Source organism: Panthera tigris, chromosome D2 (genome assembly GCF_018350195.1).
Source record: "Panthera tigris isolate Pti1 chromosome D2, P.tigris_Pti1_mat1.1, whole genome shotgun sequence".
Taxonomy (NCBI): domain Eukaryota; kingdom Metazoa; phylum Chordata; class Mammalia; order Carnivora; family Felidae; genus Panthera; species Panthera tigris.
Genome location: NC_056670.1, coordinates 46,072,381 through 46,100,112, shown reverse-complemented (window position 1 = coordinate 46,100,112; position 27,732 = coordinate 46,072,381). Strand labels below are relative to the sequence as shown.

Sequence of the window (27,732 nt, the reverse complement as noted above, 5' to 3'; positions counted from 1 at the left end):
TCTGTTTTAGGCTTCCCAACCCTTTTCATTCAATTCTTTCCTAGCTAGGTGTTTTATCAACAGAAAGCAACTCCCAGGCTGGGCTTTACCTCTCCTCTCCCACTCCCCATAGAGAAATCATCTTTTTGGTCTATGTTATCCCTGCAGACAACAATAACAGTGAACAAAAGCAAAACATGGTCGGATTCATTGCTTTAGGTTGCAAAGGCTCAGGCGAAGATTTGGTTCTCTGGCTCAGTCTGTGAGCCTGCCACCTATCCTAGTTCTGGAAGACAGGCCGCCTCGAAGGCTGCAAACACGGGCAGAGCCCAGGCTGGAGACAGTGAGGGCCACCACCTTGAAAAGGACATGTGCTGAACCTTCCTGAGGCAGTGGAGTTACAAGGATGTGAAGTTAGTACGGCCAAGCTTGCTCGTCTTGCTACTGTATTGTGTAAGTTTGACAGGGGGTTGGGGCAGGGAGCAGGAAGAAGGAAACAAAAGGTACTTATTATAGTTCAGGAAATAAGAGACAGCCTCTGTCATTTTCCATTTCACAAAGTGTTCTAGAATTTTACCGGTGGTCTTTTGTGACATTGCCACCAGGTGGAATGGTGTGCAGAAGACAAAGGCATGTCAGTGTCCCATTTCTCATTTCATCGGCTATGAGCTCCAAGGAAGATCCATCATTTCATTGCCATCAGCCAAGGACGCCATTACCCGTGGTGCCAAGACACCTAACCAAAGGTGAGCCATGGTTTTTAGCTTTTTATTTGTTTATGTGCTTGTCTTACTTAGTTGTCTTTTATTTTTCCACTTCTGACTTATTATTTCATTTAACTTGAGAATTTGTGTATACTCCTACACCGTTTTTTTCTTCTTTTTTAAAATTTTTATATATTTTTTTTACTTGAATATAGTTGACACATGATGTTACGTTAGTTTCAGGGGTACAACATAGTGATTCAACATCTGTATACGTTATGCCCCATGTGTGGCTGCCGTCCGACCCCATACAACGCTAGTACAATGCCATTGACTGGGTTCCCTACATTGTGCCTTTTATTCTCGTGACTTATTCTTGCCATAAGTGGAAGCCTGTATCTCCCACCCCCTTCACCCACAGACCTAAAAATACCAGTAACTGTCAAACGCATTACAGATTGCAAAGACGTTTTACCCGTTGTCTAATTTCCACAAAGACCCCATGTAGTAGCCATAACTTCCATTTACAGATGAAGAATGGACGTGTGCAGCGAGGGGGTAGCCTGCAGACTAGGGGGAGTTCATGACAGCTTGCTGGAGACACCCCAAGCGGGCACGGAGCAGGTCCCGTGAATACCCGACACACTGCCGGGATCAGACCTTGACCCAGGGCCCTGGCTCGGAAGACAAGCTCTTTCCTCTGAAGGGGAAAAAAAAACAAAAGTAACCAAAAAGCAATAACAACAAAAGCCTTAGTTCTGGCTGACTTAGAAGGCATTTACCTGAAAAACCAGTAATTTGTGTAATTTGAAGTTAAAAATGTAAGCATTAGCAAGGTAGCCAAGTTATTACTGCATACCCATGGCATAAACGTGAAGCTGTTCGTGTATTAAAAGTGGAAGCATATCCAACAGAAGTTACCTCGAGATGCTGAAATTGAGTGGCTTTACTTTCATAAGGTTTTACAAATCTGCATTTTAAAATGTATTTATCTCCTTCTGTATTTTCTTCCTTAAAATATTGATTTTGGGGCTCCCGGGTAGCTCATTCGGTTAAGTGTCCAGCCTCAGCTCACGTCATGATCTCGCAGAGCGTGGGTTCCAGCCCCACATCGGGCTCTGTGCTGACAGCTCAGAGCCTGGAGCCTGCTTTGGATTCGGTCTCCCTTTCTCTCTGCCCGTCCCCCACTCATGCTCGGCCTCCTTCTGTCTCTCGAAAATGAATAAATGTTAAAAATTTAAAAGAAATATTGATTTTGTTTTTGCTTATCTGTGTTTTATGATTTTCATATTATTTATTTTCTAATTTAAATGAGGTCCTTTTACGAATAGTCTAACTGGAAATAGACTGAGTAGCAGAACTTCAGGTAATTTTTAATTTTCTACTTATCTGCATTTGATAATTATTTTAAACCCATTTATTGTCGAAAGTAAATGATCTTTTTTCTTTTGGTTTTTCAGTAAACAAAACAGTGGTGGTATCCATCTATTTAAAGTTTTTGTGGTTAACTGTATTTTTATTTTAAACTGTTTGATTTTGCTTTTTTGTACTTTTCAAAATGCATAGTGGTTGGATTAGTTTTGCATTTCAATTTTTTATTTGTTAATTATTTTCTTTATTTCTTAACTTTTTTGGGGTAGCACAATTTAGAGGATGTTTATTTCTTTATTTCTATGTATGCATTTTCAAATTTTTCTACAATGTTATTATTTGCATAATAGTTTTCATATTTAAACTTGTTGCCAATTTTCTCAATTTCTGGGAATGTAATTTAAAGAAAAAACAAACAAAAAGATTTTAAATGTACAAATACATTCATTGCAGCCTTATTCACAATAGTGCCAAGCCAGAAACAAGAGGAAAAGCAAAGTCCACTAGGTTCAGTATTTCCACATTCAGTCGAAAGGTAGACTTTAGAAATTACACATCAGCCTTTGATGTAATATTAATAGAGGAAAAAGTGACTATAGGATTGTATGGTTTTTCCGAGCATGGTCGTTGTAACTTAATAGTGTAAAAAGGGCACAAAAAGAAAACTACAAGAACTAATTAAATTCAAGTAAACAGGGAAAAGATCGCTCTCTCACAAATCAAAGAGCTGGAAAAGCTATTTGGACAAACAACAAGGAAATCAAATGATATTTCATGGGACTCACTCAATGCTTTATATAAAAGTAAGATTATTATTTGTCCCTTAAAAGAGGCAAACATGGCTTTTGTTCCCTGTTAGCAGGGACAGCCACTTCCCGGGGGTGGCCATGGACAGCCTGCTCTGCCTGGTAACTAAGTGCCCCAAGGCCCATGCGCTGCTGGGGGAGGCCAGGAGGAAAGCCCCAGGCAGAAAGCCAGGGGAGCCCAGGCCAGGGTCCCTCTGGGACAGCTAGCTGGCCTGGAAGTTTGGGGTGTCTGGTTTCAGCTATTGTGTTCCCACTTTGCAGGCTGGCCTCAAGATTATGCTAATTAACTCCAGGTCCCGGGTCTCCTGTTGCCTGGTGACAAAGTTTCACAGTTGAGGAGGAGGAACTGGCATGAACAGGGTAAGTTTTTCTCTGGTGATGGCCCTGCATTTATCGATTTACTTGAACTTTGCCCAACAACCCACGGCTTCAAACTCTGCTTTTTGCTTTCCTCCTTTGAGTAAGCAACTTTGGAAATGGCCGGTTCTCCCGGTAGGTATGCTTTATTTACAAACCCCAGACGCGAGCTAATTCATTATTTAGGAGAGGAGGAAGCTGGCCCTGAGCCCCAGGCAGGAAGGGCAGCTAGTAGGGGACCCAGCTGGGGACCCAGCAGGGCTTTCTTGGGTGCCTGGGGCCATGGCTCAGCTTGGTTAGGTCGGTGTGTGAGTCTGAGCCTTTGGAGTCATGCTCGGGTCTCTTGCCAAAGTCTGAGTCTGAAATGAGAAGGTAAAATTTGCTGCTCCTACCAGCAGGGGAGACTAGTGTTTGAACTGCTGCTGAACCCAACCGGTGACTGACCCCTCAAAGAAACTGCGGTGGGGGTTCTCTTCACTCATGAGGCTGGAGCCTGATTACTGCTGACTGTGGTAGCTTTGGGAGCACAATCCATCTTTTGAAAAGTCTGGAGGCAAACCCTTGCCACAAGTTATCCTGAACACTGGGATCCATTAACAAGTAAAGTCCTAGGTGGGGCTGGGCCTTTCGAGGAGAGACTCTTCAAGGAACACACTAGAACACATTCCTTATGTCATAAATGGGAAAAGGTAGGTGACTTTGGACAGGCTACTTGGCCTCTCTGAGCCTTAGTCCCACATATGTCCCATGGAGATGAAGATCAGTACATCAGGTGGTTGTTAAGAATTCCTTAGGATATCTGTAAAATGTCTGGCCCGTAGTAGGTGGTCAATATAATCCATACACACAGTCTGAAAGCAGAAACTTCAAATGTGTTAAAAACTATGCAGTGTCATTGCTTTGCAAAGGGTCTGGCACATAGTAGGCTCTCAATACATTTATGAACCGTATGTGATGTTATGTGAACCAAGTACTGAATGCTGACTCCTTGGGATAAAACGGGGAGTCAGAAAGGTTAGGAAATGTGTACAAAGTCACATATCTAGGGAGAGACAGAGCTGCGACTGGTCTCCAAGCCAGGGTGACTCATATGTTTTCTGGGCTTGAACCTCAGCCTGCAGAGGAGAAGGGAGGTACTGAGACAGCCACTGCCCACTCTGCAGAGCACCTGAACCCCCACGGTTGTCTAGAGACCAATTTTTAGGGCCTAGTGCTTGGTGGCTTCAATTTCCTCTTGGGGATCCTAGGTTCTCCTACTGTTGCTGACAAGAGGTGGGCGTGCTTTCTCTATCCACCCATCATCTGGGCGATGGGAAAGCCAAACCAGGTGATGTTTCCTGGTCCCTGGTGTCCCTAGAACACAAGGTGTGCACTGAAACATGCCCCCCTCCAAACAGGCATGGCGGGTTCCCCTGCCACATCATCCATCGCCAGCTTTCCGTCCACGGCCAATTCAGTTCGTTGCCAACCTCCAATTTCCTGCCAGTCTACATCATAGATCTCATCTCGGCCCCAGAGCTGGGTCTGGTAACACGCACAGGCTTTCTTTGCTGTGAGGAGTGAGTCTTAAGGATGGGGCTTAACCTCAATGCAGTGAAAGTCCCCTCAGATTCCAGCTCAGTTTAGGCTAGTGTCTGGAAAATACGATGAGTCAGCAGCTTTCTTGTCGGCCCAGAGGGCCAAATTTATCACAGGATATTGTCAAATCAAACTTTCAGGGAAAAGCCAAATGGCAGTTCCGCCCTCAGACAAGAAAACTGAGCAGATACTGGCTCTGCTTGACCAGCATGTGACTGTGACAGGGGACATGCTCTGGAGGCTCACGAGGTGCTTTCTCGGTAAAGTGGGATGGGTGGATTAAATGAGACAATACATGTGATGCCCTTGGACATAAAATAAGCACTCAACACGTATAGAAACATGTATACAAAATGCCAGCCTGCTCTTGCCTTTTCTCTTTGACCCACGTAGGCGACCCAGAAGACCCTTCCATTGGTTCTGCTCCCACCACATATGGCGAATATGCACCGTCCTCCTCCTGCCCACCCCCTTGGTGCACAGCACCTTCTTCTCCTGCCTGCAAGTGGCTGTCTTTGTCTACTCTTCCCTCCCTACCTCTGCAGACTTCCCAGCAGCCAGGGTGACGCCTCTAAACTTCAACATGCTCCACCTCATGCAGCCCTGCAGCCCCTGGCCAGGTCTCTGTCGTTATCTTGCACCTTCTTTCTATCTGTACTCCAGCCCCCTTGGCTTCTCCTTTCTCTTAAACACCGCAAGCACCCCCCCCCACCCCGCCCTCCCCCCATAGGACTTTGCACCTAGTGCACCTTTTTTGCAGTGCTCTTCTCCAAATCCTCCCATGTGACCTCATCGAGTGTCACCTCAAATGTCACCTGAGATGACTTCCCCGAGACCTTCTCGGTCTAAATTTGGCCACCTCTTCCCTAATATTCTCTTCCCGACCCTTGGCATTCCCTTTGACATCTACCAGGTTTGATTTTTTGCAGAATATCTACACCAACTGAACTGAGCTCGAGTCTTTTTGGTTTTGTTTTGTTATTATTGATTGACTTGCTTTCTCCGAAAATCGTCATTTCATGAGAAACACAGCAATGTCTGCCTTGTTCACTGTGTATCTTCCGACCTGACCTTGACCTATAGAATGACTCAAATACAAGTGTTGAATGAATGAATGAATGAATGAATGGGCAAGTGAGTAGCTTGGGCTGTAGCAGGCTCTAGAGGTTAAAAGTGGACAAAGGTATAATTGTATCTTCTAATTGTTGCTATGTTTTTTCGTTTATTATTAGTATTATCATTAATCATTTGTGTTTAAAAGGTTGCAAAGGCTTTTGTCCTTGGGAATCTGCAAAGATCATTCCGCAAGTCTTACACCTGGTATTGATGACTAGTGGGAGTGTCCTAGGGCTACTCAGTGGAGAGAAGCAATCACTACGGTGCTGTTTGGTAGATCTAACAGTATTTACCATCATAAAGGCACTTAGCATTTGCTCCACACTGGCCACTCAATGTATACTCATCCCCACCTTTACTTTTCAAAACAACCTACAATTTTCTGACCCGTTTCGCTGACCAGTAAACTGAGCTCATGATTAAAACCAGGCTGGCGGTAAAGATGGGGTGGAGCCCAGTTCTAATGGCCTCAAAGCCTCTGTGGTCCCTGCTTCTGTTAGTGCCTGCCTTCTATTAAGTACTTTTATACACGACAGGAAGGGAACAGACAAAATGCCTCCCACCTGGGCACCATCCCTATCTGGAAAATGCCAAAGAGCTGCCCCACCCTAAACCAAGTGCTGCTGGCTGTCAGTATGGCCATTCTTCCTACCATTTCCAGCAAGTTATATCTATCTGCCTAAAGTCAGAAAAGGGGTGACAGTGCGGAATAGTTCAGCAATGATTTCAAGCAAGCGCAATAAAGACTCAAGGAGGAGTGGGAAATCTGAATTCAGGAAATATGTCTATAGAAAAAAATAAGATTAGAAGCCACAGCATTTTTGAAAGACAGGTGCCTAACATACAAGCCATGAGCCCCAAACCACCCTTTTGCACCCTGTAACCTCAGCATCCCTTTAAAAATTAGACCCTGATCTTTCCAGTGGCCTCCCCCTCTGGATGGAGAAAAGTTAGCCACTTTTTAAATAAATATCCTCCCCTACATCGCATCATAGTTTGGGCCACCAACACATAAAAGGCCATGTGGTTTTCATATCATGCTCATCTGTGCTTGATCAGGGTTTTCAGTGCAGTGGAGGGCTGGCTGGCTCTGAGGGAACATCTCTGGAGGGAACAAGAATGGCTCCCTCCCCCTGCCCCTCCTCCACCACCACTGTCAGCATGGCCAAGCATGGGGCTGCCTGGAAACTGGGCTCTCCGCCTCCCGCTTAAGTCGTATGTCTGCAGGTGGTGGGGCGCTTCTCGGTGCTCCCCCACCTCCATCTGCAACTGCCACCAGGCAAATCGGGGCTCTCAACTCACAAGCGACACCATCACCATCCATCACCAAGGCTCCCATTCACTAGGCACCTGTCACACCCCGGCCTTTTCCTCCTACGCAATCTTCACATTGCTCCACTCTACCTGAGGAGACCGAGGCTCAGAGAAGGACTATGGCTTCTCTTACACATTAGGAGGAAGTAAGAATTCAGGATGTGAGCCAGGCTGGTCCACCCCCCAAACCGTGGCTCTCTGTATATGTGGTCCCTCCTTGTCTTTGTCTGGGGAATATTTTCTCAGATTTTCCTCTTTGATTCAAATATGCTCAATATTTTAAAATCTTTCTTGCACACACACACACACACCACGTCTATTTTAAACAGGGTGATATGAGTGGTTTTACAGAACTCATGCGACTGAAAAGGAAGTGTGTGTGTGTGTGTGTGTGTGTGTATGAGTGTGGGTGAATGTGTTTGTAACTTTCTTAATTAGAAATAGATTCTGTAGATACAGAATCTTGCAGATAATTTGGAAACTACCCAGGCATTTAAGGAAGTAAAAATAACCCGATACCATAATACCCAGAGGGCATTCTTGCTAATATTTGGATGTTCTTCCAACTTTTTCTCTGTGGGCTTGCATGCATGCTCCTGAGAGCGCTGATGTAATATGTGCATGTAACGTGTTCTTCATAACATTATATCTCAAAAGATTTCCTTTCAGCATTTCTGAAAAATGATGTTTTTGTTTTGTTTTAGTTACTGTTGAGTATCCGTTTCATTCTATGACTGCATAGTAATTATTTAATCAGTTGTCCCTTGTTAGATATGTGGATCGTGTCCACTTGTTTTTATTATTTTAAGTGGCACTGCCATAAACATATTTATACAGAATGTTTTGTTCTTAGTTCTTGAAGGGAAATGCTTAGAAGTGGCATCTGTGCTTCCTGGCTAGCCGGGGGCCCGTCCCTTCCGGGATGGTCAGCCCCATCTCCTCAGACCTCCTGCTGGATTCCATTGCTCTACCTTTCCACTTGTTCATTCCTACTTTTAGAAGCTTTTCTTTCTCTTTGACCTAACCCAATTAAAATTTCATTTGCTGTACTACTAACCCGCTTTCCAGTCTCCCTGCACACTTAATCTCACAGCCAAAAAGTTGATCACGCCATTGTATGCAGCTATTTGGAAAGCCTTCCTATCTTCAAGTGTGCCCCGCCCAGGGCTGGGTACACACTTGGTGACTAATAAATATTTGGTGTGAAAGTAACATCTTTCCCCTGTAGACTTCTCCCTTAAAAATAGTCTGCATGTTCTAGAAGTCCTTTCAAAGTAGGTGGAAAAACAGTGGGTCAAGAGGATTACATAGCAGCTGTTAAAAGCTGTGGAATCTGGGACGAAGCTGACCCCTTTCTGAGGTCAAGGGAACTGGAACGACCTTGTTAAGCACCTACAATTCATTCATTCAACCAATACTGACTGAGGGCCTCCTGTCTGCCAAGCACTGGGAATTTAGAGTCTAGTGAGGAAGGAGAGCAAGGGACAGACAATAAAAATAAGCTTAATAAGTAAGTCTACCATAAAATATATTTAGGTGTTAAGTGTTATGGAAGAAAGTGCAGCAGGTGTCCCTGGGTAGCTCAGTCGGTTGTGTCTGACTTTGGCTCAGGTCATGATCTCACGATTTGTGAGTTTGAGCCCCATGTTGGGCTCTGTGCTGACAGCTCAGAGCCTTTTTAGGATTCCCTCTCCCCCCCCCCCCACTTGCGAATGCACTCTCTCTCTCAAAATAAATAAATAAACCTCAAAAAAAAAAAAGTATTGCAGAGCAAGAAGGATCCATGCATGTTGGGGCTTAGTTTGCATCATTCATTGGGGGATCAGAAAGGTTGAATTGAAAAGGTAGAATTTACCCAAAACCTTGAAGAAGATCAACAGGTCAGTCCACTAAATACCTGAGAGAAGAACCTTCCAGAATAATGGAGCAGCTGGAACAAAGGCTATAAAGAAGAATTGTGGGGCAGTTAGAGGAATGGCCGGGCTGGGTGGTGGATATGGAGTAAGCATGGGCGTGAGTGGTGGGGAGTCCCTCAGAGAGGCAGTAGGTCAGGCCATGGGGCCACTAGAAGGTCTCCAGCCCTTACTTGGGTGAAACAGGAGTCACTAGAGGGCTGTGAGCCAAGGAGTAACATGGTGGCTGTGGTAAAAGAAGTCCCCTGGCTGATGTGTTGAGAAGAGATTGCATAGGGTAAAGACAGGTGCAGAAAAACAAGGTAGGAAGCCACTGCAAATGGCCAGTGGCAAACGGTAGGGACTCAGCCCAGGGTGGCTCTTGGGCAGGTGGTGAGAAATGGTAGGATTCTGGATCTACTTTGAGCACAGAGTCCACAGGATTTCCCGATGGACTGAACATGGAGTATAAGAGGAAAGGGGTACTGAGCATGGGGCCACAGTTTGGTGCCTGACACACAAGATGCTGTTGCTGACAGCCTGGTCAGAGAAGGCTATGGGTGCAGCGGGTCGACAGCGAGCTTGGTTTTGGGCACAGTGTGTTTCGGTGTCTTTACACCGTCCAAGTAGAAATGCTAAGCAGGCAGAAAGAAGGATATGTAAGTCTAGGATCGAGGGTGAAGTCTAGGTAAGAAACAAAAACTGGGGAGTCATGTATTTAAAGCAATGAGACTCAGTGACATCACCAAGGTATCAAGTGTAGACAGAGAAGAGGCAAGTAACTTGGCTCTGGTCCCCAGGGAACCCATGGCAGACACGGTTCAAATCCAGCCTGGTCAACCCTCTGCCACATCTGGTTTATTTCCACTGTCCCCTGGTGCCCCCACTCAGTGGGGTCCTGCACATGGTAGCTTCCTGATGGACCCCCAGCCCTATCTGAGGGCCCACACTCCACGGCGAGGTACCAGCCCAGGATAACACTGTGGGTGATGCCAGCCGGAGGCTGGATTTCCTTCTGTATCAGGTAGAAATTAGAGAGGACACGGGCTTGTCTGTGATCACCCTGGGGGAAGTGTAGGCACTGGCCTTCTTTCTTTAGTTTGACAGGCCTTAGGGTTTTTCTCAAAACAGCTAGAGTATAATTTGGAAAATGAGCCATATCCTATCTGCTCTCATTCTTTTTTGCTGATTTTGTTTTTGTGCCTCTGGTCTGCCTGCCTTCCTTTCTCCTCTCCCTCCCTCCCACCTTACCTCCTCTATTTCCTTCCTTCCTTCCATCTTCTCCCCTCCTTCTCCCCTCTGCATATCCGTTGCCTTCCCTCTGCCACAGGGCCTTTCCATCTGATGTTTTCTCTATCCAAAATACCCTCCCCATCTCCCTGGATCCTCACTTCCTTCAGTCTCTGCCCAAATGTTTTCTTCTCAAAGAGGCCCTTCCTGGCTACTGTCCCCAGAAGTGTATGTCTCCCCTAGGAACATCTCTGCCTCTTTTGTCCCGACTCTTTCTTCTCCAAGCACTCATGGCCACCTGGCATTGTGTGCCTCTTTGCTTTTGTTCATCTCTTTCTTCACTCTGCTTGCTGTATAAAACCACGCCTCATCCATGGCAGTTGTCCAGTACATACTGTTAATGAATAAAGGAATCCAAAAGGGCCATGGGAAGTTCAACTGCTCCCTTATGGTCGATCTTCAGGGCTTCCCTTTGAAGAATCTCACAGCTTCACATGGGGGCATCTATAGCCCCCTTGGAGCTAGGGGCTTTCCTATAGCAGACGGAGGCACCACACCAGGGTACCTGCCAGTGATTACGGGGTCTGTGCCATTGTTCACCCCTCAGCAAGTCCTCCCTGGGGCCAGATGGGGTACAGAAGAAATGCACACACACAGGGCAGTTGAGGAGAACTACCCCCCATCTCCATGACCCTGGGGGGCCTGTGCCTCAAGGAGCTATGTAGGTCTCCTTGTGCTACAGGAGAAAGTCATCTGAAGTCTGCACCTGGGTAGGCAGGGATCCCAGTAAGGACACCGGGCTGTGAAGCATGACTCCACTGTTGATCAGTGAGGCTGTCCTCATCATGCCACTAATCCCCTCTCCCCCAACATGCGAAGTCACAATATAGGCCTCCAAGGCTCACTCACCCTCACCCCACCTTCAGAAGCAGCCATTTTTAACATCTTATTCACAGAAGTGGGAGCTGAAGCTCAGTGAGGCTCAAGAGACTGGTCGAGGTCACCTGGATGGTAAATGGGGAGATGGGCGGCCACCCATGTGGGTCCAAAGCCCCTGTCCTTTTCATCCTTCCAGGCCGCTTTTCTGAGCCCACTTCCTTATCTGCAAGGGAGGCCGAGGCTGTGAGGAGAAAATGCAATACCTGCTATGTGGCCACAGCAGTATTTAAACCACATTGGCTGAAATTGAATTCAGACTCGTCTCTTGAGGTTTCGAGGTGCCAGGACTCACTGGTTCCTCCGCTTTCCTGGGTGGGGAGGTCGGTTTGTGCGTTTTGAATGTGTTAGTTGATGAACAAGGCATTTCTAGTCTGTTAAACTAATAATCTTAATATTTTATTTTAATTGTAAGGCACCTATTCCCTTTTGTTCCTTTAACAAATCCAATTAAAACAGAGTACATTCAGAATTACAAAATAGATGCTATTAAACCAATAAGAAATCATAATCTTTTGTTATTGGGCCATGTGACCCCCTGGGAACTTTTGCTCCAAATAAAAGTTGAATTCTTATTATCCGCCAGGGGAACGGGGCAGTTTGACAGATAACGACTTCCCAGGCAGCACATGTACAGAGCCTCGCTGTTGCTAAGGACGAAGAAGTAAATAATATTAAGGGTAGACAAAGCTATACGTGTATAATATCCCAGTAAGATACTTAGAGCTGCGTTGATCAGATTAACCAGATAACTGCCACATGAGGTGAACTTGATAACTTCCACACAGACACTCTGTTTGCTGCAGAGTGTCATGGAAAGAACACTCCACCCAGAAGCCTTGGGGAAAGGGGAGCCGTTTGAGCTCGGATAAAATACTTCATGCCCCACTCTGCCCCATAGCGTCCTTATCTCAGGGTAGGAGGAATAGTCCCACCTCAAAGGAGAGTAGTGAGGACTGAATGGCATGGCAAATGGGAGGTCGCTTTGTGGAGGAGAAGGCATGATGTGCCTCTAAGGGCTCAGCACGCGTGTGGGGAGGGGTGGAGGGGTGGACAGCATCATGCGATCGACACATGGAGATGGCCTCCTGTCTGGGAATGTCAGGCGTGCATGTTACAGGGGTTAGATTTTAGTGAGCCCACATGGTGAAAATCAAACTTCTGGTGGTCTGCATACAGTCTCTCGGGGCCCCTACACAGCCAGCAGCCCACCCCCCAGGGCAGAAGAGGGCCCCAAATTGTGGTGAGCACCCAGGAATGTGGTGGGTTGTTTCCAGACCATGCTGGATGAAGACCTTTATCTTTACGTTCTTGACAAATTCAGGGTGGCAAGAAGCTCACACTGTGGGGGTGCTGGGGGACTAGCACAGCTGAGGGACAACAGATTCCCATCTCCATCACCACCTGCTTGGGGGCACATGCCTATTAGGTAAACTGTGGTGGCATGTGTGTACCCTTTAAACTCTCTCTCTCTCTCTCTCTCTCTCATCGTCAATCTCCAAGCTCTTAACAGTTAAATGACTCCACTAATGCTATTACAATACCTTTAAAATTCATCTTATTCAGAGATACACATCCATATATGTATCTAGGAGAACGAACACCCTGCACATTAGCCCCTGGCCAATACAGTGAGCAGGCAATGGTCTGAAATGGTTTCTTCGGGGACCCCAATTTGCATGTGGGGCCTCCAAAAGGTCAGTGGGACATCTGCGTTATTGGCCTAGCAGGGACTGTGGCCAAAGTTTGGTCAGCTACTTCAGCTGGGGAGTCCACTCCGTTCCCCTTAAGCTGCTTGCAGGTTAATCCTGCTGCATTGCACTTCCCTGGCTAACCCATGCCAAGTCAGAATGGGCCTAAGTGAATGTCTGGCCACCCAGAGTCTGCGACTCTGTGATGTATCTTCGTTCCTACATCAGAGACCCCATAGGTGACCAAAACCGGCAGCACACCTTTTGGGGGACGTGAGGGGCAAGCAGCTTTAATTTCTGGTACAGGTGTCTTTTGCCCTGGGAGTGCTAGGATTCCAAAATGTCTTCTTCTCCTTGGAGTCAGAGGGCTGGCAATGTGTCCCCACCCCCCGCCCCCCGCCTGCCACCAAGGATAAGCAATTCTTACTGCTAGAGCAAAGGCAGCAGAAGAGAGAGAAGAAAGGCAGGATAGCGTAGCACAAAGATCGTAAGCTTTGGTATCAGACAAATCTAGGTTTGCTTTGGTTGTGCTGTGTTGTCTGTGTTACCTTGGGGAAGACACCTGACTTCTCTGAGCCTCGGTTCTCTTATTTTCAAACTCAGAATGATACTTGGCATAGTTGCTGTGTAGATATAGGAAGGGCCCAGCAGCGTGTCCCCAGTAGTTACTTTGGAACATTTCACCTGAGTGAATGAGGTTGAGCGGATCTTCTGAAATTGATGTCAGAAAACCCCCAGGATCATGGGGACCCTGTAAGACTCCACTCCTGCTGTCCACCTCTCCCCATCAACTCTGCCAAGTGCCTGGTGGAGCCGACGTTGTGAGCTCCACAGAAATCTTTTCTGCCTCCAGTCTGTCCCCTATCCCCTTCCTGACAATCTGTCCTTCTGCCCAGAGGAAAGAGGGGCACAGCATAACACAGCTGGGGGCAGTAATGGGAAAAATAAAAGCACTTCATGTTTAGACACCCCCAGTAAGCCTATGCTTTGCAAACCAGCTAACTCTGTAAAATGGGTAGAGGGAGCACACAGATCCTGGCCCAGAATGGGCATTAGACAAAATGGCAATTCTTTTCCCCCAGTGAAAATTACACCTGAGTCAAACATTAGTGCCTATTTTAGAGACCTGGATAGAAGTTCCAGACAGATGCACTCCACAGACGCCCCCACAGTGACCACCCACATCTTCGTCTGCCACATGGCTGCTTACGAGAAGGTACAACATATTTTAGGAAGGGGTGGAGGCGACAGGGAATGATTTGAAGATACGTGGAAAGTCACGGCAGAAGTGAGGCTGGCCTCTTGCGTGCCTAGTGAATGGGTCTTCCGAGACTCAGGAGAGAAAATAAATGCAATGCCTTTGGCATGAGTGATTTTATTGAAGGAGGTTCACACCACTTCCCCTTAAGAGATGGCCCGCAAGCAAGAAATTTCTCACCCATACAGTATGAAACTTGCTGTGAAGTTAGTTCCAATACTGGCTATGAAATGGCAGGGTTTGGGGGTTTCAGTTCTACAGTGCGTCTTTCCTGTATCTCAGTGCATTAGTCAAAAGAGTGACATAATTATTGTGAGATCACATTAGCAAGATGTTAAAGATATCAAATGTATACAAAATCAGTCTTAATTACAAATATAAAGACACATGAGTGCGAAGCACAAGATAAATTCTATTATCATAGTGATGATAACAACCTTACAACTGAAAAATGCCTGCAAGTATTTTGATGGTATTAAAATATAGGTTGCCATTACATTTTTAATTTAGATATCCATGGGGTGTCCCACCATGCTGTTTGATTCACAATGACTAGATAGAAAAATTAATTAAAAATTAGAGTCAACCAACTGGTCCAGTTTTTCCAAAGTACAAAAACCAATTGTTCAAGATAAAAAGACTCAGTACCTTGAAAAATGTTTTGTATTAGGCTTCTCAGCTATTCGTATGATATGAAATATATTACTCATCTATCCATCCATTCATCTGTCTGTCTGCCCATCCATCCATCTCTCCATCTATCTATCAACTTCTATCTCTTTTTCTGATTTCCAGCTTCCCTTGTGTGGGTTGTTGGTCTCACTTTGACATTAGAGGATTCTGTGAATTGGTAACATCAGACCATCTAACCAGTTTTAGTTGAATCAAAAGATCATGAGTTTTACACTTCTTTTGCCAATACTTACTCTCCTGCTCAATGGGAAGAACTGGGCAGGATGCTGACCTTTCCAAGTTGAATGAGAGAAGGCATACAGTCCTGGTCTTTGGGGTCTTTGCAGGTCTTCCTGCACTGGTCTGCTTCTAGGGGCACTCAGCAGCATAGGGGGTCAGGATGGGCCTTGAGCAATATAATACACCTGCTCTTCATAACCAAGAGCAAGGGACCCAGCCAGGTAGGGTGGCCCTGAGGAAAAGTGTGAAGGTGGTGGGGGCTGATCACGTTTCACCTGGCCTGGGGCCATCTGGGGACCCAGATGTACCAGGGAGGAGGTACAGTGCATTATCTAGCCCCTGCTTTGCTTTGCGGGTAATTAATGGGCAGGCTCAGAGCCAAAGGGCCTGTTGAGTAGTCCTTAATGGAGAAGTGTTCTGTGGGCAGCTCCGTGCTGTTTCCTTCCCATCACTCATCAGAGATGGAGGGCTTCTTACCAGGGTGTGGATGGGCTCTGGGGAGCAGGCTTAACGGGGCTCACCTGGGTGGATCTTCAGTCTCCTGGAAGCATCCTTCTCATCCAGGGCCCCTCTAGCACATGCTTATTGTGTTTGGCCTTTCTGAGCTGAACTTTATCTTGAATATAAGAAATACAAAAGACAACCCAGACTTTGGAGAGCTCAGGAGAATCAGGTGGTCAGAATCAGTAGCAATCTAGATTTTAGCTCTTTGAGCTCGGGGACTGGCCCTGTTTTTTGCTCACTTGTGTAACACAGAGCTTTGTCACATAACAGGCTCTCAATATACTTACTCAATGAGTGGATGAATGAATGGATGGATGAACGAATGCAGGAATAAGCACATGGATTTAGCTTAAATTGGTCCCAAAGAACTAATACAAGGATCATGAACAAAGGAAACTTTACTATTTGTTCAGAACCATGTGACAGAATTGCCCAATAAAACACAGAACTATGCAATGTGTGGGGCACATGTATACTAAAAATGTTCTGTTGTTTATCTGAAGCTCAAATTTAACTGGGAATTTGTAATTTTATTTGCTAAATCTAGCAACATTATAATGTGGAAAGCAATTAATAAGCATTACGATGAGAACACAGGATCCCTTGCTCTTCGTCAATCTTTTTTTAAATTTTTTAACTGTTTATTCATTTTTCAGAGAGAGAGAGAGAGAGAGAGAGAGAGAGAGAGAGAGAGAATCCAAAGCAGGCTCCAGGCTCCCAACTGTCAGCACAGAGCCTGATGTGACCTAAGCCAGACACTTAACTGACTGAGCCACTCAGGCACCCCGGCCCATCTTTTTTTAAATTGGGATTTCAACTCAAGTGCAGTAGGGCAGTTTTTCTGACATGTGCCTCATGCATTGCTGTTCCCTGTGGGGATATGCACATGTACCGTAGCAATGCCACATGGTACACGTTTGGATGCCTTTTACTGGGCAGGACAGGACTAAGTGGGGGCATAAAAAGTCACAGACTTTTACTCCAAAACCCGGCTAAGCAAGCAGCCACAGTGAAAAGGACAGAAAGAGAATATGGAGTCCTAAATCTTTTTAAGTTAAAAAAAAAAAAACAACTGTAAAATTTCTTTTTTTTAGCGCACAGTTCTCTGGGTTCTGACATATGTACAGCTTCATTCCCATAAGCACCAGTCAGGATACAGGCAGTTCCAGCACCCTGGAAGACTCCTTCCTGCTGTTCCCTTGTAGTCAAACCTTGCCCGCCCCTGATCCCTGGCAACCACTCATCTGTTTTCTGTACTATCATTGTGGCTTTTCCAGAATGCCGTATAAATGGAATCATTCATTATATAAGCATTTAAGATTGGCTTCTTTTATTCAGCAACATGCTTTTGAGATTCATCCAAGTTGTCCCATGCATCAATAGATTTGTCTTCTTTATGTTTAACAGTGTTCCATAATAAGGATATGCCACAATTTCTTTATCCGCTCACTGAAAAGCCTTTGTGCTGTTTTCTTCCGGTTTTGGCAATTATGAATAGAGTAGCCTTAAACACACATGGAAAAGTTTTTGTGTGAACCTGAATTTTTGTTTTTCTAGGGTAATTATCTGGTCAGGGAAACGCTGGGTCATAGGATAAGTATACAATTAATTTTATAAGAAATTGCCAAACTGTTTCTCAGAGTAACATTTTGAATTCCCATTAGCAATGCAGGAGTGCTCTGGTTGTCCTATATATCCTCACCAAATCTTTGTACTATATAGCTTTTTATGTTTCATTTTGTTTTTTATTTTAGAAATTCTAGTAACTGTGCAGTGGTATCTGTTTGTGATTATAATTGGCATTTTCCTAGTTACTAATGATGTTGAGCAACCTTTTGTGGGTTTATTTACCAACTACATAACTTCTATGGTGAAAAGTCCTGTTAAATCTCTTGGGCATTTTATTTTTATTGTATTATTTGTCTTCTTACTATTGACCTTGGGTTCTTTATAGATTCTAGATGATAGTCCTTTTGTTGGACATGTATTTTGCAAATGTTTTCTTCCATTCTGTAGCTTGTCTTTTTATTCTCAAATTTTTTAAGAGAGCAATAATTTTTTGTGGAAGTCCAATTTGTCAGTATTTTATTTTTTTAATGGATTGCACTTTTGCCTAACTCAAGCTTATGAAGATTTTCTTATATGTTCTCTTTTAAAAGTTTCATGGATTTATACTTTACATTCATATCTGTGATCCAATTTGAGTTCATTTGAATTAATTTCAATAGTTTGAGATTCAATTTTTTTTTATTTTGAGTGACTAATTGTTCTAACACCATTTATTGGAAAGTTCATTGCCTCTCCATTGAATTTCCTTTGAACTTTTGTCAAAAATCAATGGACAATATTGGCCATATTTGTGTGGTTCTATTTCTGTACTCTGTTTTCTATTCCACTGATCTATGTATGTCTCCCTTCACCAAAACCATATGTTGTAATTATATGGTAAATTTTAAAACTAGAAGCATGAATCCCTCAACTTTATTTCTTTTTCAAAATTTTTTGGACCTCTAGTTTCTTTTTCTTTCAATACACATTTTAAAGTCTGTTCATTCACGTATAAAAATAATCCTGCTGGAATTTGTATTGATCTTTAGGCCAATTTGGATAGAATTGACTTCTCAACTATCCTGAGTCTTCCAACTCATAAACATGCTATGTTTCTCAATTTATTTAGATCTTCTTTGCTTTATTTCATCAGTGTTTTGTAATTTTCATCACAGAAATCCTGTACAATTTTGTTACTTATGTGTAATACACAAGTGTTTTATTTTTTGGAGCACTATTTTCCAAATTTCAAATTCCAATTGTTTGTTGCTGGAGTATAGAAGTGGTTTTGTGTGTGCGTGTGTGTGTGCGTATGTGTGTATTAACCAAGGTGTTAACTTTGTATCCTGCAACATTGTTAAACTCATTAATTACTTCTAAGAGTGTTTTTTAAATTTTCTGGAAATCTCTAGGTGAACAAGCAGGTAATCTGTAAGGAGAGTTTTGTTTCATCCTTTCCTGCCTGTATGACTTACTTTTTTTGCATTATTGCACTGGCTAGAATTTCCAATATGATGTTCAATAGGCATACTGAGAGTTTACCTTGTTGTTTTGTTGCCAAATGTAGAGGGAAATTTAGTCTATCACCAAGTATGATATTAGTTGTAGAGTTGTGTGTGTGTGTGTGTGTGTGTGTGTGTGTGTGTGTGTGTGTAAGCCCTTTATCAGGTTAAGAAAGAGCCTTTCTATTACTGGTTTGATGTCATAAATGGATGTTAACTTTTGCCATAAATTTTTTCAGCACCAGCTGATATGATCATGTATTTTTTCTTTTTAATTAGTTTCAATTAATGCAGTAATATGATGTATGCTGCATTACATTGATTTCTGAGTACTGAGTCAACCTTGCCTTCCCATTTGGTTGTCATGTATTTTTCTTTTAACACATTACTAGATTCTTTTTGCTAATATTTTATGGAGAATTTCTGTGTCTATATTCATGAAGAATATCAGTCTGCAGTTTTCTTTTTTTATATGGCCTATGTGTGATTTTAGTATCAGGGGAATGCTGGCCTTAGAAAATAAGTTAGGCATTGCTCCCTTTGCTATTTTCTAGAAAAGATCATGTAAAATTGGTGTTGTCTTTAAATTTTTGGTAGAGTTTTTCAATAGAACTATTTGGGTCAGGAGATTTGGGAAGGGAAGTTTTCCAAGTATGAATTCAGTCTCTTTAATGAATATTGGTCTTCATAGGTTGTATATTTCTTTACTGATGAGATTTTTAGTTTGTGTTTGATTGCCCCTAAGTTTTTTTCTAAGGTTGTTTGTACTATTCCCTTATTATTCCTTTAATGTCTGTCTCTTTAATTACTGATATTCATAAAATGTGCCTTCTCTTTCCCTTTTTCTTTATCAGTCTGGTTAGAGACTTTCAAATCTATTAATCTCTTCAAAGAATCAGCTTTTAGTTTCATTGATGTTCTCTGTTGTCTTTCTGTTCTCAATTTTATTGATTTCTTCCCCTTTCTTTATCATTTACTCCTTGTGCTTGTTTTAGGTTTATTTTGATCTTCTTTGCTAGTTTTTAAAGATGGAAGTTTAGGGGCACCTGGGTGGCTCAGTCGGTTAAGTGTCTGACTTTGACTTAGGTCATGATCTTGTGGTTTGTGAGTTTGAGTCCTGTGCCGGATTCTGTGCTGACAGCTGGGAGTCTGGAGCCTGCTTCAGATTCTGTGTCTCCCTCTCTCCCTCTCTGCCCCTACCCCGCTTGTGCGTGCTCTCTCTCTCTCTCAGAAAATGAATAAAATTTTTTTAAAAAGTAAAAAAAAAAACATGGAAGTTTACATTATTGGTTTGAGACCTTTCTTACTTTTTAAAAATGTTCCTAGTATGAACATTTAAAGCTATAAATTTCCCTCTAATCACTGCTTTAGTTGCATATCATAAGCCTTGACATGTTCTATTTTCATTTTTCTTCAGTTCAAGATATTTTCTAATTTCCCTTGAGATTTATTTGATTCATGAATATCTATAATATATGGCTTAATTGTTAATTGTGGAGATTTTCCACTTATCGCTCTGATATTAATTTCTAATTTCAATTCCATTATTTTCAAAGACGATTCTTTGCTTTATTTCAATTTGTTTACATTTGTTAAGATTTGTTTCATAGCCAAGAATACAGTACATATTTGTGAATATTCCATGTGCACTTGAAAAGAAATGTGTATTCTGTTGCTAGGCAGAATGTTTTATGGGCCAATTAGATCAGCAGTTTTCATCTGGCGGGGATTTTGTCCCCCAGTGAGGAGTTGGCAATGTTTAGAGACATTATTGTTGTTAAAACTAGTAGCGAGCTATTTGCATTTAGTGGGTAGACTCTTCTGGCCTTTTGCTGGCTAAATATCCTACAACGTAGAGAACAGAACTTTCCCCCGTCACTGCCCCACCTCTGCTAACAACAAAGATTTATATGGTTCCAAATGTCAATAGAGCCAAGGTTGAGAAACCCTGTTCCTTGTGATTTTCTCTCTAGTTGGTTTGTTGATTATTGAGTGACAAGTATTGATGTCTCCACTTCTAATGACAGACCTATCTCTTTTTTCAATTTTACCAGTTTTCAATTCTTTTATATCAAACTCTGGTCTTAAGTACATATACATTTATTATTTTCGTGTCTTCATGGTGAAGTGTGTCTTTTATCATTATGTGGTATTCTTCTTAATCTCAGGTAAGTTTTCATGCTCTGAAACATACTTTGTCTGATATTAATAAAGTCACTCCAGTTCTCCTTCAATGTTTGTGTAGTATGCCTTTTTCCATTCTTTTAGTGTAACTTACTTTTGTTTAAAGTAGATTTCTTGTAGATAGCATATAATTGGGTCTTTTTCTTTTACTATTCATTCTGATAATTATACTTTGGATTGCTGTGTTTAGGTCATTTTCATTTAATGGAAGTATCGATATGTTTGGATTGAGGTCTACCATTTTAATAGTTGGGTTTTTTGCTCCATTTCCCCTTTTCTGCTTTCTTTTAGATTACTTGACTCTTTTTTTACCGTTTCATTTTAATGTTCGTATTTCGGTTTTTCCTATGTCTGTATATTATTTTAATGATTGCTCTGGAGATTTAAAATATACATACTTAACTTTCCACAGCCTACTTAGAATTAATATTTTAATCTAGTGGGAAAATGCCCGCATCTGACTCCTGACAGCATGCTTTTGTTCAGGGTGGGAGCTTGGCCCAAAATAGAAAATCAGCAAGCAAGCTTTAGAAAACAGCCTCTAGAACAAGAAAGAACAGTTTTCATTCTCTTCCTAGCTGAAGATCTTCCTTGCTCCTGAGCCTCAGTCTTCCTCCCTTTACAATGAAGATAATCTGATGGATCTTACTGGATTGTTGAAGATTAAAAGGAATATGTGCAAAGTTCTGATAATAATAGTTAATAGTTAACATTCATCAACCTTTTACTATGTGCCAGGCACTGTTGTAAGCACTTTATACTTAGATAATTTGCACTCCCCAAGAGCCCTACAGGGGGGATGTTTTCATAAACGAGAAAATTGTGGCATTAAAAATTGAAGAAAACTCTTCAATGCAGATCTAGACTTCTAAGCTAAGCATTCTGAGGCCAGAAGCTACCCATGACTCTGTACCTTCTACTTCTCTGTATGGCGGCAGTCATAACTATGATCATACCTACCAGTGCAGAGGTATCTACAGTTGAATTTCAGTGTGAAGTCTGTGAAGGGAGGAGGTGTAGGGGGTAGGAAGTAGAAAAAGACAGCATTCTTTTACATGCTGCCAGGCTCAACCCTGGCTCCTCCACACTCATCCGCACAGTGTAGGCACACACTCTCCCTTGTGGGCTGAGCAAAAGACGTTCCTGGGCTGTTTCTGTTGCACTGCAGTGATAGTAGCTAAGGCGTGACTAGTGCCTCTGGGTCCAGAAGGTGAGGAGAGATGTAATACGTAAGTCATTCTTCACTCCCCCCTCATTTCATATCCAGGCTATGCTGCTTTTTTTTTTTTTTCATGTTTCTTTATTCTTGAGAGAGAGAGCGAGAGAGAGAGAGAGAGAGAGAGAGAGAGAGAGAGAGAGAAAGAAAGAAAGTTGGGGAGGAGCAGAGAGAGAGGGAGACACAGAACCCAAAGCAGGCTCCAGGCTCTGAGCTGACAGCACAGAGCCTGACACTGGGCTCAAACTCATGAGCTGTGAGATCATGACCTGAGCCGAAGTTGGATGCTTAACTGACTGAGCCACCCAGGTGCCCCTATGCTGCTTCTGAGAACTCAGCACACCCACCCTAAGGATTCATGAGATAACTGAAAGAAACACTAGATTTTTGTGAGGGTCTGGGAAGTGGCCAATAGCCAAGAACACACACACACACACACACACACACACACACACACACACACACACTTTAGCAGGAGGAGTCCAGGATAATGGAGAGATTCATATTTCAAGGAATGGCACAGAGGGGTGTTGAGCATCCTTCAGGCCAACCTTGCACCCCTGAAGAGGGAATTGAATTTGCTAAAGATCTTTGGCTAGGTTACTCCTGCTGATGCCCTAATTTCTGTCTATCTCGTCTCTAACCATTAGCGAGAGAAGCATTACAATTTGGGGGGAGTCTAGTGCCCTCACATCATCTTCTAACTAGACATATTTTCTCTTCTTGTCAGAGTATATCTTCTAGCAGTTTCTTGTGACTTTTCCCTCAAACCGATCACCAACCAATCAGAACAACACACTCCAAACATACACCCTTACTAAAAGAACATGGCCAAAGGCAGGAAAGGCACCAAGGGCAAGAAGATTACCCTTAATGTGGCCAAGAATTGTATCAAAATTACATTTGATGGGAAAAAACGCCTTGACTTGAGCAAGATGGGAATTACCACCTTCCCCAAGTGTATCCTGAGACTGAATGATGTGGATGAGCTCGACCTTAGCCGGAATATGATCAGAAAGATCCCTGACTCAATCTCCAAGTTCCAGAACCTGCGGTGGCTGGACCTGCACAGCAACTACATTGACAAGCTCCCTGAGTCCATCGGCCAGATGGCTTCTCTGCTCTACCTCAATGTCAGCAACAACAGGCTAACCACCAATGGGCTGCCTGTAGAACTCAATCAGCTCAAGAATATCCGCACTGTGAACTTGGGTTTGAACCATCTGGAGAGTGTGCCCACCACGCTGGGTGCTCTGAAGGAGCTCCATGAGGTAGGCCTACATGACAACATGCTGAGCACCATCCCCAAAAGTATCGCCAAACTCCCCAAGCTCAAAAAGCTCAACACAAAGCGAAATCCCTTTCCCAAGACAGAGGAGTCAGATACATTCATAGATTCCATCAGGAGGCTGGAAAACTTGCATCTGGTGGAGGAGAAGGATCTGTGTACGACTTGCCTGAGAAAATGCCAACAGGCCCGGGACAAGCTGAACAAAATCAAGACTATGGCCGCAGCAACACCAAGAAGGGCCATCTTTTCTAATCTGGTCTCACCCAACTCCATGGCCAAGGATTCACAGGAAGATTGGAGGTGACCTGGGACCCTGACCCTGAGGCAGGAAGGGGAAAGGGAGGGAGGGAAGATGGCAGGGGGCTGCATCTACAGGGAATTATGGGATCCCCCCATTATTGCAACAGTTCCTCCAGCCAAGTCCATAAAATACCTTTCCCTACCTCCTTGGCTTGTGATTTTGTTGACTGAAGGGCTTTTAGTTCTTTGCCATTCCACACGTTTCTCTCTTCTTTACATGCACACACCCATATGTACAGGCACAATGAGTCAGAAAAGGGCCATCCATCCCACTTCTTCCCAGAAGTCTCCTGCCTACAGCCCGTGGCCAGGGCAGCCAATATTGTTAGCATGCTCTTAGTCACATTGTCATACACTTCAGGACCAACTGCCAGCTCCCAAATGTGGAGTTCATTCCACGGGAATGCTTTGGTTCAGGGTTTTGGAAGTCAGGAATCTCAGAGCATGGATTGGTAGGAGGGAAGATGGACATTTAGTCTTGGGAAGGTGACAAATCTGAGCCACAGAGATGGGCAGATAGTATCATTAAGTGTTGGCAGGTAATATCTGGGGGTGAAAGCAGTACTATCTTTGTCTCTTGTCTGCACACGCAATTTGCTCTAGGAGCCTTCTAGACTGAACCTGCAAGCTCTTGACCGGCTGTGAATGAATGAGAGTGCATTCCCATATTATTATGTCCCATTCCTTTCCAGACTCCCGTGGGGGAGCAAGGAAAGAATGGGTGCAGGTATGGGTTGGTGCAGTCCATACATAAATACCTTACCAGGCATTGGGCTAGGTGCAGGGACTGTGTCTTAGCGGAAAGCTTGCCTTGTTGTGTGCAGACCAGTTGAAAGAAGGCAGGGCAGAATGTCATTGTCTGAGAAAGTTAGGAGATATGTGCCAAGATATGTGTAGGCATTGAGAAAAGCCAAAGATTCTGGAGCTGGACAGATCTAGGTCCAGGGCAGCTCTGCTTCTTTCTTGCCATTTCCCTGGACATCTTACTTAGCTTTAGTTCCCTCATCTATAAAGTGGGGAAAATACCGGCCCCAACCATAATGGTCGTTGTGCATCTGAAGCAGATGGCACACGGAGTAATTACTCAAGAGAAGTCATTTCTCCGTATCATCTGGAACTTGGTACATCTCAAAGCTGAAACAATACTTTGGACAGTGTCCCTAGTCACACTAGATCTTTGGCAGAAATGACAGTGGTAGAGTCAATTCTCACAGTAGCTGAGAACATTCGATGCACTATTCACTCATGCTAATCCATACCTTCATGCTGCCTAAAAGGAAAGGATCACAAAAGACATATTTAGGAAAGCCTTTTTCTTTTCTTTTCCTAATCAAGACTTTCCTATGTCAGTGGCAAGTTTTTTAGTGGTCAGTGGAAAAGTACAGAGATCTGTTCACTCAGCAGGACTAGCTTACTTCTTTTTTGCATTATAAACCACAGCAGACAGCATACTTCATTTCTTCACCCATTACTGCTATTTTCCTTTGTGATGCTTAGCTGTGACAACTGTTCCTAAAATCTCTGAAGATATGAATCAAAGTTCCCTTTTCAGCTTTTCCCTTTATTAAATGTTTTCCATTATAAAAATAACAAAACCACAACAGAATTTTAAATATAACATCTTCAAGTATCTACAATTCTACAATGTAAGCCAGCTATAATACGGGCAGATTTCCTTATTATTCTTCGGTGTATATTTTTATATGCAGTTAAAATTATAGCATTTACATCATTTTTATCCTGCTTTGAAAACCGAGTCATTACATGGTCTTAGAAACCACAATTTTAAACATCTGCAAGCTAGCCAAACACACACATAAGTTACTGTTGGGCATGTGAGCTGTTTCCGGTTTTTCACCAATAGAAATCATTTTGTGATGGAAGCCTATATGATGAAGACTTTAAAAACTGTTTTGCATTATTTTCTTGGTATAGCTTCATTATTACAAATACGTTGAAGTGTGGTTTTTAAAAATAATTTTTAATACATGCCATCAAATAACTTATAACAAGATTACCCATTTATGTATCTCCCAGTAATATATTAGAGACTCTGTTTCACCACATCCTGGTCAGCTTTGAGTACCATCCTTTACATTTTCCCCTTCGCTTAATGTCTGAAATGATTTACTAGAAGCCCTTCCCAAGGTGGGTGGAGCAGTCATGTTTGTGAAGTGCTTGATGAGATGTCATGCCTTAGGCTCAGGAGCCATCACTGGCATGTTGGCCTTGAACATATCCCTAACTAAGGTCGCCATTCTGCTATTTTAGCTACTTCCTCTCTCACCCAAGAAGTACAGAATCCATGCAAGGGCATATGATCCTGGCTAGTTATTTGGATATTACCCATTTCCGTTCTTTAGAATTAGTGTTCCCCTCTTAGTCACTCAAAGGGATTGGCAGAGAACAGGAACTAAGAATAAAAGGTCTCCCTGTGCCCCTAGGTGGGCTCCTGGTCTGGACCATGGATTTGCCTCCTCCTCCCTCTCCTGCCCTGTCAGGGCATATTTCCTCCACCACGCCTGGTCCTGAACAATCTCCAGGCACCAACCCTGGATTCGCTGCCAACTGAGTGGTTGGTGTGCAAGATGACATCATCCTTGTCCTATCTGCCATCCTTGGTCTAGGTGCTTTATTCTGCTTTCTTCCTCATAGCCATGTTTTAGGAAAGGGCTGTAAGCATCGTTAACTTCATGAGGACTGACAAATAAATGGGCAGGGGGCTTTGATTTGCCATAGGATGCATTCATGTTAGACACCTGGTTAGCCAGGAAAACTGGCATTAGAATGGAGCAAAGATTGGAGATAAAGGTGAGTTGTGTGTCCTCTTCCACATTTTATTGCTTTTTTTTTTTTTTGGATCAGAAAAAAAGGCTTGATGTTAACATTCCTTCACGGTCTAAAATACACAGTCACTTTTCCTTCCTGGAAATTGTATTAAGCTTAAAAACACTTGATAGGAAAAGCATGGGGTTTCCCTTTCCTCAAATGGAACAAAGACCCTATTTAGGCTAACCCAGTCACTGCCCTTTCTGAAAGCCAGGCATGACCTAGGTGACCCCTGTATGACCTCTGCCCTTGCTGTGTTTTGCCTCCATGACCTGGAGTAATTGCCTCAGTCTCTTGTCTCCATCCCCAGGATCCGATCAACATCTCCCTAGAATAGCTTTATGGCAAACCCTTGAAGACTAATCAGCCAACAAGAACAAACGACTCTGAAGAAGAAAAGCCCTCGGTTAGGAGAAGAAAGAGTGGTAAGGGGAACATTCTGGAAGCCAGGCTGTCTGGTGCTGGCCAAGATACTGACTTGCTTCTTAAATTCACTTTGCCTCTCTTTGATTTAGACCATCTGTGTATGAAAATGACTTTGGGAAATACTTAGTGTATTTTTTTATGCATATAGAGGAAATGTTTAAAAAATGATAGATATAAATTATAGAAAATTAAAGTTTTAAAAGAAGACTTTAAGACTTAAAAGACTTATGGTCTCTACACTTCTTCTGAACTAGTAAAACTCTCTATGCTAATCGCCTGTGGTAAGTTACGTACTTATAATGCAATACATCTGAAACTAAAATTTACACAAAAGATTCATACAAAGAAATATACTTAAAAATATGATAGATAAATAAAGTAGATTTTAATCATTCAGTAATGCACAGGTAGGCAAAGAAGGAAGGAAGGAAGGAAGGAAGGAAGGAAGGAAGGAAGGAAGGAAGGAAAGAGAGAGAGAGAGAAAGAGAAAGAAAGAAAGAAAGAAAGAAAGAAAGAAAGAAAGAAAGAAAGAAAGAGAAAGGAAGGAAGGAAGGAAGGAAGGAAGGAAGGAAGGAAGGAAAGAAAGAAAGAAAGAAAGAAAAAACAGAAATGAACAACAGGGGAAAAGTAAACAAGGAAACAAAATATAAAACAGCAGATTTATGTCCTCACATTTCAATAATTATATTAAATGTAACTAGTCTTCTTTATTTGCCATGGCCCCAAACTAGAAACAACCAAATTTCTCTCAATAGGCAAATGGTTAAACAAACCCCGGTATATCCATA

The 27,732-nt window shown here is 43.1% G+C and overlaps 2 protein-coding genes across 7 annotated transcripts in view; one reads left to right on the top strand and one right to left on the bottom strand.

Annotated features, from left to right (window-relative positions):
• The window catches only part of WDFY4 (WDFY family member 4), a 306,252-nt gene that overhangs the window by 46,350 nt on the left and 232,170 nt on the right, over positions 1-27,732 (bottom strand). The gene's annotated exons all lie outside the window — the stretch shown is intronic.
• Positions 137-27,140, top strand: LRRC18 (leucine rich repeat containing 18). The gene is made up of 4 exons (XM_007080018.3): positions 137-725; positions 3,122-3,220; positions 22,829-23,689; positions 26,829-27,140. Exons 3-4 carry the CDS (start codon positions 22,926-22,928, stop codon positions 26,848-26,850), a joined length of 786 nt encoding a protein of 261 aa, XP_007080080.1. The 5' UTR covers positions 137-725; positions 3,122-3,220; positions 22,829-22,925; the 3' UTR covers positions 26,851-27,140.